General features: G+C 36.2%; 2 protein-coding genes across 2 annotated transcripts; both read right to left on the reverse strand.

Annotated features, from left to right (window-relative positions):
- Positions 1–371: 371 nt before the first annotated feature.
- On the reverse strand, positions 372–4,504 carry LOC143625961 (NAC domain-containing protein 78-like). The gene is made up of 6 exons (XM_077096172.1): positions 4,271–4,504; positions 2,888–3,165; positions 1,642–1,833; positions 1,074–1,544; positions 852–960; positions 372–765 (listed from the first exon to the last, which is right to left on the reverse strand). Exons 1-6 carry the CDS (start codon positions 4,461–4,463, stop codon positions 392–394), a joined length of 1,617 nt encoding a protein of 538 aa, XP_076952287.1. The 5' UTR covers positions 4,464–4,504; the 3' UTR covers positions 372–391.
- Positions 4,505–7,745: 3,241 nt separating this feature from the next.
- LOC143625962 (NAC domain containing protein 50-like) lies at positions 7,746–11,693 on the reverse strand. Its single transcript, XM_077096173.1, has 4 exons — positions 11,482–11,693; positions 9,401–9,672; positions 9,129–9,314; positions 7,746–8,414 (listed from the first exon to the last, which is right to left on the reverse strand). The coding sequence occupies exons 1-4, from the start codon at positions 11,684–11,686 to the stop codon at positions 7,962–7,964; spliced, it is 1,116 nt and encodes a 371-aa protein (XP_076952288.1). The 5' UTR covers positions 11,687–11,693; the 3' UTR covers positions 7,746–7,961.
- Positions 11,694–14,159: the final 2,466 nt, after the last annotated feature.

The following is a 14,159-nucleotide window of genomic DNA, read 5'->3' on the forward strand; positions in this document are numbered from 1 at the left end:
TATGCAATCATTCATTTTAGAAGCGATCCAAATCAACCGGTCCCATGCATAGTCAAGACTAAACAGACTTGGTCGATAGGCTGCACGGGGCTGCCATCTGGTCCCAGACCCGGTCCCTACTCAACATCAAAAATCCAGCCCCCCACACATGGGTATTCGGGTACCAAAACATTACGCGTACAGTATAAAATTACGCAAACAATACAAAACCATGGTATATGATAGTTAAAATCTCAAGTCAGGAATAACATTTCCACAAAAGTTAATATTTTTAAACTTACTGATAAGCAAGCAAATATAGCATATTAGGTCCACATGACATTTAACAAATATAGCAAATATAGCATATTAGGAATGACATTTACTGAATATTATTGTAGATGGAATACCCTCAGCTCATGAATGACTTAGAACAGACAAGACACCCAATCTTGAAGCTAAAACAAAGCACCAGAATCCAGAGAAATGAACTGTAGAACCAACCACGCGGCGCACCAGCATTGACCACCTTCTCGGATTGATATGCGCTGATGTCTCTTTGACCCGGCCCAAAGGAGACTACAATGTTGACTTGAGTGTGCTTGCCCAGTGGCAAGTCAACTACACCCTCTTTGAAGAAGACATCGCTGAAAGTAACATTGACTGCACTTGAAGCTTTAGAAGCAGAAGTCATGTATTTTGTAGGGAATTCTGCTGCTAATGCGGGTGGAGCCGAAATGTTGCCTAACATGTAACTCGCCTTTTTGAGAAACGGGTATGCAATATCTGTTAGACCAATTTGACCCGTTAGTTCGTAAACAAACAAAGATAATAACCCCATTCTGCCAAATCATAAGTAAATTTCTCCTTACCTGCTTCTTGAACTGGATTCTCTTTCTTTGAGGCGGCGGCGATCTTGACATTTTGTCCTTCAACGGGCTGGCTCGATTCATACAGTTGATGAGTTCCTTTATTCATATTCTGACAACAAAAAAGAAGCAAATTGAGGCAGGTCTTTATAGTAATGTCAAAATGATAAAATATGATCCAAAGACAATTAGAGTAACAAAAAAAATTATTCTAGATGTTACCACCTCGAGATTTAGCATCGAATCAGGGAGAGTGTTGTTTTCAACTGAATCAAAAGTGTACTGGAAGTTGTCCACATCTGGATTAAACAATGTGGTATACTCATTAAGCATATCAAGACCAGAATCCCTGTCCACTGCATTCTTAAAATCATCAGCTTGAAAGAACAAACTATCATCGAGTTGAAAATCAATATCAGTAGCATCAAAGTACGGTTCATCACGCAAAAAGTCCATGCCAAAATCCATGGTATTGCTTGATTCGCCAATATATCCTTGGCTCACAGATCCAGCATGAACCTCAGTCTGCACGGACGGATCAAACAACTGGGACCCGTCACTTTTAACAACCTGAGATTCATATCCATCTGCAAACACCAGAGACTTTTGTGGGCCATCTGTCACTTCTGCAGATACATCACTGCCATTAGTAAACAGGAGAGAATCATCTTCTCTTGGCAAGCCTGTCTTAAGAATCTGAAAAAAAAAAAAGAAAACATTTTTATGTTAGAAAATAATTATTTTGAAAAAACATTAGCCATAAAAGTATGAATATAGTATAAAGGGTGCAAACCTGCTCAATATCATTAGCATCTAGATAGGAATCCTTATCAACAGCCAATCCCTCAGTATGATCTTCCAGTTGGGGCACAAATGCGTACTCATCATTTTCCCATTCCTCTTCAATAAATGGTGCCCCGTATTTTTCACCATTCTTCGGTCCAGTGCCACTTTTTTGAAATATCCTACAGAGTACAAAAGCATCCTGCCAACCAAAATACACCATATAAGAGGTAAAAAGGCAGTTATCAGAATCATATGCAAAAAAATCAAATATTAATCAAACTTATTGTTCAATGTCTGTCCTATAGAATATGACATGAATCTGCAGTACTTGCCTACTTGGTTATGTTGATGTGGCATCCCTATTGTGTAACATAGTTGACATGGCATGTGAAATGTCAATCTTTATAAAACTGATGACGCAATGTCATGCAAGCTGTTTTATACAATTAGCTGGCCATATCAACATACGCAACAAGTAGGCTGCACAAGACTTGCAACGAGCCGAACGAATACGTATGTAGCATGTCCATGTTCGCTCGTTTAAGTTTAACCGAACAAACGATTGAACACAAACTTTTTTCTTGCTCATGTTCATTCTTTAAGAAAATGAGCGTGATCATGCTTGTTTGTTAATAGTATAAACGAACAGCTCACAAACGTAGCTGAACATACATAGATGAACAAACATAATCGAGGGAATACCAATGAAAAGTAAACGTGACAACAAAATTCCTAAAACTAGACTAAGTTATGTTGAGTGATATCTTAATACTATAAAACTAGACTAAATTGTAATTGATAATTCTCTCTTTATAAAGCAAGACTAAACTATTCTCAAGCCTAAAGTATTTAAATGAATACAAAAACCAACAAACTTAAATAAACGCAAACTGGCAAACATGAATGTAAATGAAAGAACATAAACGAGCGTACATGAACGAATGTAAACGAGTGTTCACGAACATAAATGAACGAATGAGACTTGTGTTCATGTTCACTCATTAAATTATATAATAAATAAAATGTTCAGTGTCGTTCATTTAAGGACTAGCTGAACTTCACAAAATTTAGCCAAGTGATTAAACCTAGTGAGTTTTAACAACCCAAAAAGAAAAATAGTCAAACTTGGTTACTCTTTAGTCACTTTCCTAACAAAAACTAATGAACACGCAAATCATAATACAACAAGCTATATAAATATGAAAATACACAACAAAGAATGACAAAAATAATCAGAGTCAACAACACTTCACCTGCACGATTCCAGCCTTCTGAAGCTCCTGATCAATGAGCCTATATTCATGCATAACCCAGTTTGTCCTCTCACCTTTTGGGGCCCGCCCGTTATGGTACACCAATGTTTTCTTCATCCCAACTTGTTGAGACCTATGGTGCACCACCCGGTCCTTTCCAGTAGTCTTCCAGTACCCCTTCACAGTAGCCCGGTTCGTTCGGGACCCATTCCCATATTTCTTGTCTAGGACACTGAAAAAGTACCATTCCAAGTCTCTGCTCTTCAGCTTGGACAACCCTGAAACCCATAATTCACAAAATCAAACAAGTACATAACATAATATGATTTATGTGTATACTAATCAATGATAATTAAGTCAATTTCATAAAACATGATAGTCTAATTGCTAGAGTGACTGATTTATTCTATAATTATTAGAAATGTGCATGAAACCAAATAAAACGGAAAAGCCGATCCGAAACCGAATAAACCAAACAAAAACAAAAATTGATGGTTTGGTTTTATGTTTTCGTAAAATCCAAACTTTCGGTTCAGTTTTGAATGTAATTAAAACCGAAAAAAATCAGACCTAACTTATAATTTTTTTACTTTTTATCGTAGTTATAAAAAAACCCTCGCTTTTTGCGCCTAGGCCCATTTTCCAGGCAAGGCCCCATATATGCGCTGCTAGTTCCTACGCCTTGCTTCTTGAAGTTGACAACACCTCTGGCGGTATTGATGACGAATCAAGAACAATGGTCATTTGAACCTTTACTATGTGTTACCTTTTGAACTTCTGGTTTTCAACATTTTGGTAATTGAGTTTTTGATACTTCACTTCGAACAATTTGTTATTCAAGTTTTGGAATTACATTTGCATCTTGACTCTTTAGACCTTCTTTTGGTACTAATCAGATGATATTAAATGTTATATAATATCTTTTTGTTTATTTTATACGAAGAGTAGTATTAATTTTCTAATACATAATATATTTTAATTCTTTTTATTTAAGTGCGCTTTTTTACTTAAAACCTCGCTTATTTGCTTCTTGCGCCTACGCCCAAGGCAAGACCCAATCGTCTTTGATAACTATGCTTAATTAATAATGAATTTAAGTAATTTATAATAATTAATAAATATATACTTTAGCCCAAATCATAACAATCAATCAATTAATTATCAACTATCAAAAAAATATTAAGCCAAAATTCATTATTTTTTGACAAAATCTTTTTTTTTGGGGCCAAACATTACAAGCTCAAAAGGCAAAACCGTAAAACCCTACGCAAACCGAACAGTTCTTGGTTCGGTTTTAGCCCAAAACCGACCCGCTCACACCCCTAACAATTACTAAACCTAAAAAAAAATAAAAAAAAGTCAAGAAGTGTATAAAGAACTGACCTGGAAGATCCCAGGGCTCCACTTTGTACACGTCAACATCCGAAATCGCATCGAACCGGAACGGCTTGCCGCAAACCTTCCGCCTGAGATAGTATCTAACAAGTTCTTCATCGGTGGGATGAAACCTAAAACCAGGAGCAAGTGAAGAAGCAGCTGCTGGTGATGGTGTGGAGTCAGTGATCGCTAATGCCATAAAACGAGTGATTGAAAGGCTATTATATATAGATTGAATAAAGGAACGATCTTTTGAATTGAAATTGGAGAATTAGGGTTTCAATTATTATGAGGGTTTTGGTGCCATTGACGGAGTCGTCCCATTTGGGGAAAACGAAATTACGGGTTTACGGATGGTAGTTGTCAGGGGTTTATATATTGCGGGAAATTGTCTTCGGTTCACGCGGCTTGGCAGAGAGACGTATTAGTTTTTTCTTTTGTTGGTGTTTTCTGTTTGTGATAAATCTTATTGAATTTTTTTTCTTGTGATTGATACGGTACTATTACCGAACCGAGTATTTTTGGTACGGTGTTAGTATCAAGTTTTTAAGAAAATCAGGATCGGTAGTGATAAGGTACCAAGCTCATATCTATCTAGCGATATAAAGCTTATAGTAAAATTGATTTTTCTCATGTAGTCGGGGGTTTAAACTTCATTGGGAACATTGGTGTAGATTTAGAAATATAAAGGGTATGTTTGACAAAAATATCTGCTAGCTGTAGCTGGAAGTTGGTGGTTGGTGACTTGATGCTGATAGTCATAGCTTTTTAGACATGTTTAGATGTTTGGCAGAGTAGCTAGAGCTTTTAATAAAATGTATAAAATTACTATAATAGGCATAACTAAAAAACAATAATAGTAAATGTATTTATTTTGGAATGTTATTTAAGTAAATTAAAATACTAAGTCTAAAAGCTTGTAGCTATTTCTAAACGCTACTAATGGTAGCTTTAAACTTTAAGTTTTTTTTCTAATCTAAAAGCTTCAAGCTCCTTGAACCAAACAAGTTTATTAATTGAGTATAAGTTTTTTTTAAAAGCTTGAAGCTAGAAGCTTTCAAAAACTCCTACAAACTTCCTGCCAAACATACTCATAGTGTGAGTTATTTTTTTATAAAAAATAAGTCAAAGAGTATGTTTTGTTCACATAAAGTGTATTTTAAGGAATTGAAATTTTGAGAAAATTATAACTTTAATGAATGTTTGTATGATGTTTTGTGTGTAAATTTAGTGAGACGTTAAAAAGTTATCAATTGACTAAATTGTCTTCTTTTTTTACGCCCTCCTTTTATTGCTTTGCCCCTTCAAACAAAATTAATATGCACAACTACACATCACAACAACTATACATCCTCTCAGTCTGTTGAGTTTGCTGTTAACAACCTGATCCCTCTACGGTCTTTATCCTCTATGTAACGTCCCTAATTGTATACACAGGGGCTTCTACAATAAACAATCAGGGTTTTTGCGGGAATGAAGGAACTAGAAACATATGAAACGATCGAAAAGGATAAGGGAAAGCTTTCATCTCACGTCTAATTGAGTTCTAGTGGTTTTGTCATATTTTGCGCTCTTTAATTCCTGAACATTTTTGGTGCAAAATTGAGTACACACTCATGATACATACTACACCGTTGTCGCTATATCACATAATACATGTATATTAGTGACTATGAACTTATGTGCAACACCAATGACAGATCCCACGCTTATCAATGGTTGGCCTCAACGCCACCAACTGAATATGTGCATGTTGGACGTGGGTGGGAGCTAGGCGTGCTTGGATGTGAGCAATCCTATGATGGATGACCTCATGGGAAGCTTTCACTTTTGTAACTAAAAACAAATATATAAGTTTTTTATAGGTAAAACAAACAACATAACGTCATTATGAGTGGTCGGATGTGTCAAATAGCATCATTCATTTGTATGTCATTCGATATGGTAGGAAATAACATCAACGATGAGTCCCTGAGGGTGTTTACAACACCTAATGTGAATCCATAAAGGAGTGATTGTCATGTGAGGATTGGTTTGCAAACACACACAAACAAACTAGCGAAAAAGAAAAGAATATGAGATTTACGTGGTTCGGTCTTGACTGAATTACGTCCACGGGCTACAACCAGGGTATTTTGTTATTTCTACTGCCTCACTCGTGAGGAATTACAAGTATAAGATTATAATATATAGAGAACAATCTAGGGTTTATAGCTTAGGGTTCAAGAATATATAAATAGGCCCTAATAAAGAGATATAGGGTCGTCCAAAAAACCTCCCATGTCTTCCATCTTTATAAACCCATTTAATCCGTCTTCATGTAAACCGGGCCCAAACCGAACCAAGCCTCCACAAACCCAACATGTCACACTTTAGACAACTCCCAAGCTAGTAATGGACGAGGTAGATGTCTCATAAGAAACACATAATTTTAATTATTGCGAACACTTTTCAATGCATTGACTGTGGACGAAAGGAGAACCCCACACTTACACTTATTGGTAAAAAGTAATTCAATAACTAGTGTATGGTGGAAGGTCTTCAATCAAACAGCCAAAATGAAATCCATAAACTAGAGGTGCACAAAAAACCCGGGAACCGGACCCCAAAAAAACCCATATTCGATTTTTTTAATACCCGGGTTTTTAATACATGAACCCGTATCCAACCCTATTCGTATGGTACAGATAGGGTATGCATTTAATTACCAAAACTCGTACCCGAATCGGGCCTGATTTGTACCCAGTAATACCCGAAAACCGGAACCGGTTTCATATCCGAAACCGGGTTATTCCAAAACCCGAAACTAGGTTTTTCAAGCACCCGATCTATACCCGAAATTACACGACAAATACTCCGAAAAATACCCTTGAAAAGTGCAACCCCATAAAATCCAATCTATAAATGAAAAATATCCCGAAAAAACCCGAAAATATGATTTGTTTTTCAATACCTGGAAATAGGGTATTCGAATACCTGATTTTAGAATACTCTGTTTCTATACCCAACCCGAACCCGATACATAGGGTATTGTTTTTAAAAACAATACCCGGATCCGAACCCGTCCCGAGTATTGCCAATACCCGGTCATACCCGAACTCGGTTCCATACCCGAAACAGGATATTTGAGGGAACCCGAAACATGATATTTGAAAAACCCGATTTGCGCACCTCTACCATAAACTACTCACAGAAGAAACAATCTGCTGCAATTTCAACACCGATAGCTTTAGCTAAAGTACTAAACACAATAATGTAAACCTTTGAAATCTCTCAGTTGTGTGAACCTTAGCTCAAAAAGTTGCACCATCATTATTTCATCTTTTCTAAGAGTGTGTTGTTGCTAAAAATCAACAAGATTTCAGTGTGTTAGTCGAGTATGCGAAGTACAAATACTCGAAGTGACATATTAGTCGAGGATTTGAGTGCAAATACTCGAAGTAAGTGACGAGCAAAATGTTTAAAGGTACGAGTCTGCTAGAAATCATTGCCGATTAACATGTTACAAGCGTCACAAATGATACCATACAACAAAGTCCCAGCAACATTCCTACTCCAAAGGTCCAAAACATTAAGAGTTCAAAAGAAAAGCCGAACACTACATAACCCATTAACCAGTCTCGACACAGCTTTATTCGCCTAGACACGACACCAAACTACACATTACATAGAACCCGCACCCCTACCCTAAAACTACCTACCCACCGGTCCTTAACCCACCATTCTCCTTGGTCAAATCCTCAATCCGAGACTGAAGAATATCGATCATCGCCTGGGCCCGCATCACTTCTATCTTCAAAGTCTCTTTCTCCATTGATACGTTAAGAATCTCGTTCTCCAAGTTACTTATGAACTTTAAGTATCCCGGTGGCACGGATTTCTCGAGGGTTGCAGCATCAAACGACGGGAGTGAGGTTGGTTGGTGACATTCTTTGGCTTCAATCGACTCCAGTAATGGGAACTCTAGCAGCGCTCGTCTTGGATCTTGGCTCGTGGTGGTTGAGTCTTCTGAACCGTTTGCGTTGCTGGAGTTCGGATCACTTGGCTTTGATCGCTTGTTGTGGAATAAAGAGAAGGTTTCCAGCTCGGGTTCACTGTTTAGAGGTGGGTCTTCGGAGCGTTCACGCTTGCAAACAAACGGAATGGCTTCCTGTCAAAGTTAAATACCAATGAGTTATGTGAGTCATGGTGGTCCAAATCGAACCTCATAAGCATAATTCAACTTTGTTTGTTTCCAGCAATAACCGGACCCATAAAAACCCAATTCCACATTATGATCTCGGGGTATGCACGAAACCGAAATACCGAACCATAACCAGAATATAACCGACGTAACTAAACTGAAATAGCCTAACCGGATAAAAGACCACTTTCCATTTTGCTATCAACCAACGTTCAACTTGGTTTGTGCTTCCGGCCATAACCGGACCCAATAAATGTAATACCCCAAAGCTTTCAGGCCTATATCCATTATTTCGAGACATTTGTCGACCCAATGTTTTAGGCCCAGATTCTTTATTTTGAGTCATTTTTACGGCCCAGAATTTTCAAGCCCAAATGATAAAACCAAAAACAAGTAAAACAAAAAAAAACCCATTGTGAAACCTGAAAACCTAAAAATCATAAACTGAACACATTGTAAAAACAAGAACCGAAAAAGACCAAAACCACATGTTTCGGAGAAACCAATATTTCAGTGTTTAGTTTCGGTTTGAGCACAAAACCGACTCATAATATGACCCAAACCCATTTTGTTCAGACCCCGTTTTGACCGAACCGAGCCACCCATTTAGCCAAATTTAAATCACACTTACAAAAAAAGCCCAACTTCTTGATATCAAACCTACAAAAAGATAATAAATACCTGCACACTATCATTCCCTTCGGCCCGAGTCTCATCACCATTGGTCAAATCATCATCACCTTCACCACCAGGAACCATAAGTGCTGCATCATCGGTCCATTCCTCCTCAAGAAACGGTGCATAACGGTCCCCATTCGGTGGGCCCAACCCGCTCTTTTGGAAAATCCTGCAGAGCACAAACGAATCCTTTTCCCCACCACCCAACAACCAACCCAATCAGTTAAAACATCCCAAAACAAACCCGTTTCAAAACAATCAAGAACGACACAAACCTGTGTAACACGAATCAATTCATTATCCAAAAGTCGATACTCATGCATGACCCAATTGGTCCGTTTACCATCCGGGGCCCGCCCACTATGGAACACGAGGGTTTTCTTCATCCCGATTGTCTCTGACTTGTGGCGCACGCATCGGTCCTTTCCGGTTGCTTTCCAGTAGCCTTGACCGGTGGCTCGGTTCAACCGTGAACCGTTCCCATATTTCCTATCTACTGGGCTAAAAAAGTACCATTCTTGGTCTCTTGTCTTCAATGATGAAAAGTCTAAAACACCCACAAAAATTAATTAACTTTTAGCTTCATCATAGAATCTGAATATGTAAAAACCGTAAATTTCCCATAAATGAGAAATAAGGGTAAATTAAAGATCAAGTTTGCATTTTTTTCCCCATCATTTCACATTAATTGACGAAAAATAAAAACTTGTTCTTGAAGCAATTGCAAAAGGTTTGAATTTTTAAGTCACCTAATAAAAAGATTGCTTCAAAAATGATGAAACATCACTTAAATTGACTACAAAAACATGTTCAAATTGCTTTTACTTTTTCCCCTTCATTTCACATCAATTTGCCAAAATAAAAAACTTATTCTTAAAGCAACTGCAAAAAAGATTAAATCTTTAAGTAACCTACCAAAAACATTATGCAAAAATTAAATAAACACCACTGAAATTGACTTCAAAAGCATGTTCGAACTGCTTAACAGTTAGTTAATATGAACATAATAAAAACATATTAGGAAAAAAATTGAAAATGAAAAACATGAAATTAAGTGAAACCTTCCCACAAACCCTAGAAAAACTGAAAATTTGTATAAAAATTATGTTCAATAAGTGCATTGACAAGCCAAGTTCGCATTTTTTCCCCTTCAATTCATATCAATTTACCAAAACTAAAACTTGTTCTTAAAGCAACTGAGAAAAAGATTAAATCTTTAACCTAACATAAATTTTAGGTAAAAATTAATAACCATCATTAAAATTTACCACAAAAGCATCTTTTAATCGCTAATCAATCTAATAATACAACCATAATCAAACAAAAAAACAGAAATAAAAAGTATGAAATTAACATAAAACTAAAATAAACTAATATTAAATTAACGAAACCCTAATTACCAAAATGAAAAAAAACTGGGAAAATTTATGTTAATCCATGTTCAAGAAGTGTAATTTACAGATCAAGTTTGCATTTTTTCCCTTCATTTCATAGTTCATACCAAATCACCAAAATTAAAAACTTGTTCTTAAAGAAACTGCAAAAAGATTCAATTTTTAAGCACGCTAATAAAAATTTTCCTTCAAAAATAACAAACACCACTAAAATTAACCACAAAAACGTCTTCAAATCGCTTAACAATCAAATAACATGAACAAAATCAAAACAAAATTGAAGAAAAAACAAAAATGAAAAGCAAAAAAATTAAGTGTAAATTTCCAATAAAATTACCACAAACCCTGAAAACAACTAAAAAAATTGGGTAAAATCATCCACAATAAGTGTAACTACAGGTCAAGTTTGCATTTTTTCCTTCGTTTCATATCATCTCACCAAAATCAAAAACTTGTTCTTATAAACAAATGCAAAAAAGATTCAATTTTAAGCACCCTAATAAAAATTTTGCTTCAAAAATAATGAACATCACTAAAAATGACTACAAAAACATGTTCCAATTGCTTAACAATCAGATAATATAAACAAAACTACACAAAAAAAAATGAAAAAAGGCACAAAATTAAGTAAAAATTTCCCATAAATCTACCACAAACCCTAAAAAAACTCAGAATTTGGGGAAACTTAAATTAAAAATAATGCTCAAAAAGTGGAATTTACAGGTCAAGTTTGCTTTTTTTTTCCCCATTTATTTCATATCAATTCACCAAAATCAAAAACTTGTTCTTAAAGCAACTCCAAAAAAGATTCAATTTTTAAGCACCCTAATAAAAATTTTGCTTCAAAATTAACAAAAACATCTTCAAATCACTTCAAAATCAAAACCAAACCCAGAAATGAAACCCACAAAATGAACGAAACCCTAATCACAAAAAAACCCAATTTATAAATTAACCCATACCGGCGAGTTCCCATGGTTCAGATTTATACACATCAATCTCCGTTACAGCCTGAAACCTAAACGGCTTCCCACAGGCCTTCCGTCTCAAATAGTACATCACAAGCTCCTCATCGGTGGGGTGGAACCTGAACCCAGGTGCCAACGACGTCGGCGGCGGCGGTGCGGCGGCTGCCGGCGGAGGTACGTAGATGATTTCTTGACCCATGAGTGAGTGAAATTGGATCTGTATTGTATAATAAGATTAAAAGGGGTACAACGACATTAGAATGAATTGATTGATTGATTTAAGATTGTGGATGAAGTTATGGTTGCCCGTGAGTTAAGAAAGGTCCGGTGAATGGATGCTTGGTGGACACGGGAATCGAAAACGGAGGGAGACAAAAGATGTGTGTTAATATATCATTTCATATATTCATATTCATATGGATGGATATTATTATAATAATAATAATAATAATAATAATAATAATGTTTGTTTGTGTGGATGGTGGTCATCATCTTTACTTCCTTGGTGGGTTTTTCTTTTCTTTTCTTTTGCTTTATGTTATGTTATTGTGTTAGGGTTTTCTTTATTTATTATTATATGTTTTTTTTGGGAAAAATCTATTGACTTTTGGGAAACTTATCATAAGTTGTAACAATTGTGATGTGTTTATTACATGACTTGTTAGAGAATTCAAGGGTTGCCCATGTTCTTGTTTTTAGGGTAAAAGATTTTTTTAGTGTTTTTGTGGTTGGTATCAGTTTTTATTCGGTTCAGTAATTTTATTAAATAATTATGTTATCTTTGTTTGGATTGAATATGAGCCTTCTATAATAGACAAGAAATCAAAAATAAAGCTAAAAGAAAGTTTTAAATCTTTATTTTCTCAAATTGGCTTTCTTTATTATCTTCAAACTGATGCGCGACTACCGGCCATGGTGAACAAGCTACATACATGGCTACATCTCTTCCTACAGCCCATTCACACTGACGTCTCTTCCAACAACCCACCCTACGATTGTAATTTCTCTCTTCTTCCACTATCATAACCAATGTTACCAACAAATCGTCGAAAATGCACCATCTTCACCATTGATTTCAAACATTGGATTCATTCATTTTTAATACATCTTCACTGGTCACCATTGATTTATAATTTGTTTTATAATTTTTATTGTTAATACCATCCCCACTGGTCAACATTAATTTATAATTCGTTTGATAACGGGTTTCTGGTTATACACTTCTTTAGAGGGTTTCATCTGTTTGGGATCTGATTATGTGTGGTGGTATGTGATGGATATGTGACGATACTATGCCAGAAAATGTGAAGGGTAAAATTACCACAAATACCCATCATGTGACTAGCACATGGGTAAAAGTTGGCATCAATTGACGGAACTAGCTGATCGGATGGAAATTAGACTAAAACGAAACTACTGGATTAGAAAAGCCAAAAAAATATTTACAAAAAGCGGGATCTAAGCAAATCATGGGGATTAAAACCATATTTAACTCTTATTAATTTTTTCTCTTCTCATCCACAATCATTGCGCCCAAAACGAATATATGATATTCGAGGTTCAATTCTTTTTATGAACCCAACATTTCTGATGTCTACGATCATGCATAATTTATATAGGGTGTTACAATATGTAACCTTGTGTTATAAAAGAGGCTACCCAATCATGTTCAATAACAGAAACTAGGCATGCGTTATCAAATTTTGGGTATACTATTTTAGGCTGGACGGAGTTCGTTTCAGTGACTTTCATTTAGGAGGGTTTTTTGTTTGATACCACGACAAAATCTTCTCCTTTTCTTTACTTTCTTTCCTCTCACGTATGCTCGTCACACCAAACCTCTCGAAATTCTGTGTGCCATTTTGTTGACATGGCAAGCCTATTAATCCTTCATCCGAATGGCACTCTATCCACCCTTAAAAAAGGTCATGTACATGTCTTCGAGGAGAATATGTTATATACTGACCTACATTGTTAATGCATGTGAAGACCCAACGTTTCTCGAGGCCTAAGGCGAACACCGGAAATGATGCCCATTTTCAAAGCCCCTAAAATTCAAAGGCCTAAAGCCATGAAAATAAATAGTAGTAGCCCTAATTTTGACGGCCTTAAAAGTTGGAGTCCTAAAGAACATGCTTCACATGGCTTAAGCTAGAGACGACACCGTACCCGTGTTTGATGTATATACTCTTAGGTAAATTATTGTGCGCTGAAAATAAAAAAAATACATAAGTACTTGAAAAGATCGAATTGAAAGCTTTAGAGAGGACGGCCCGACGGGGCAACAATATGGGTAGGATGCATGGCTTTCTAACCATATGACAACACCGTCGCCACCCATTATGGGTAGGATATATGGCTTCATTCATGACAAAGGTTTGCCACATAAAATTGGTTCTTTTTTTTGGCACTTATTGTACTCAAGGTTGCAAAGTCACTAGCGAGACCCCTAGACGGCTGAATTGGGAGTTGGGAGTACTCGGCCTTAGTCGAAGAGTACTCGATGAGGAGATAAGGTCAGTTTGAAAGTTAAATTTTTATTTGATTAAGTTAACTTTTCAATAAACTAACGAAACATCATTTGTGTGTTGGCCTTCCATGAGATTTCCATGGCAGTTTGAATGGCCCAATAAAACTAACGAATAAAAGTAACTGAGGTGGAACGCCCATAA

Source organism: Bidens hawaiensis, unplaced genomic scaffold (assembly GCF_021521415.1).
Source record: "Bidens hawaiensis isolate Kalapana, Puna unplaced genomic scaffold, B.hawaiensis_p1.1 tig00004269_1, whole genome shotgun sequence".
In the NCBI taxonomy this organism is placed as follows: Eukaryota; Viridiplantae; Streptophyta; class Magnoliopsida; order Asterales; family Asteraceae; genus Bidens; species Bidens hawaiensis.

Coding starts and splice junctions, on each gene's coding strand:
- LOC143625962 (XM_077096173.1), bottom strand. CDS start 11,686: ATGGGTCAAGAAATCATCTACGTACCTCCGCCGGCAGCCGCCGCACCG. Junction 9,673..11,481: donor TGAACCATGGGAACTCGCCG/GTATGGGTTAAT, acceptor TGGGTGTTTTAG/ACTTTTCATCATTGAAGACA. Junction 8,415..9,128: donor AAGGGAATGATAGTGTGCAG/GTATTTATTATC, acceptor TAACTTTGACAG/GAAGCCATTCCGTTTGTTTG.
- LOC143625961 (XM_077096172.1), bottom strand. CDS start 4,463: ATGGCATTAGCGATCACTGACTCCACACCATCACCAGCAGCTGCTTCT. Junction 1,545..1,641: donor ATGCTAATGATATTGAGCAG/GTTTGCACCCTT, acceptor TTTTTTTTTCAG/ATTCTTAAGACAGGCTTGCC. Junction 961..1,073: donor ATTCGATGCTAAATCTCGAG/GTGGTAACATCT, acceptor TTTTGTTGTCAG/AATATGAATAAAGGAACTCA.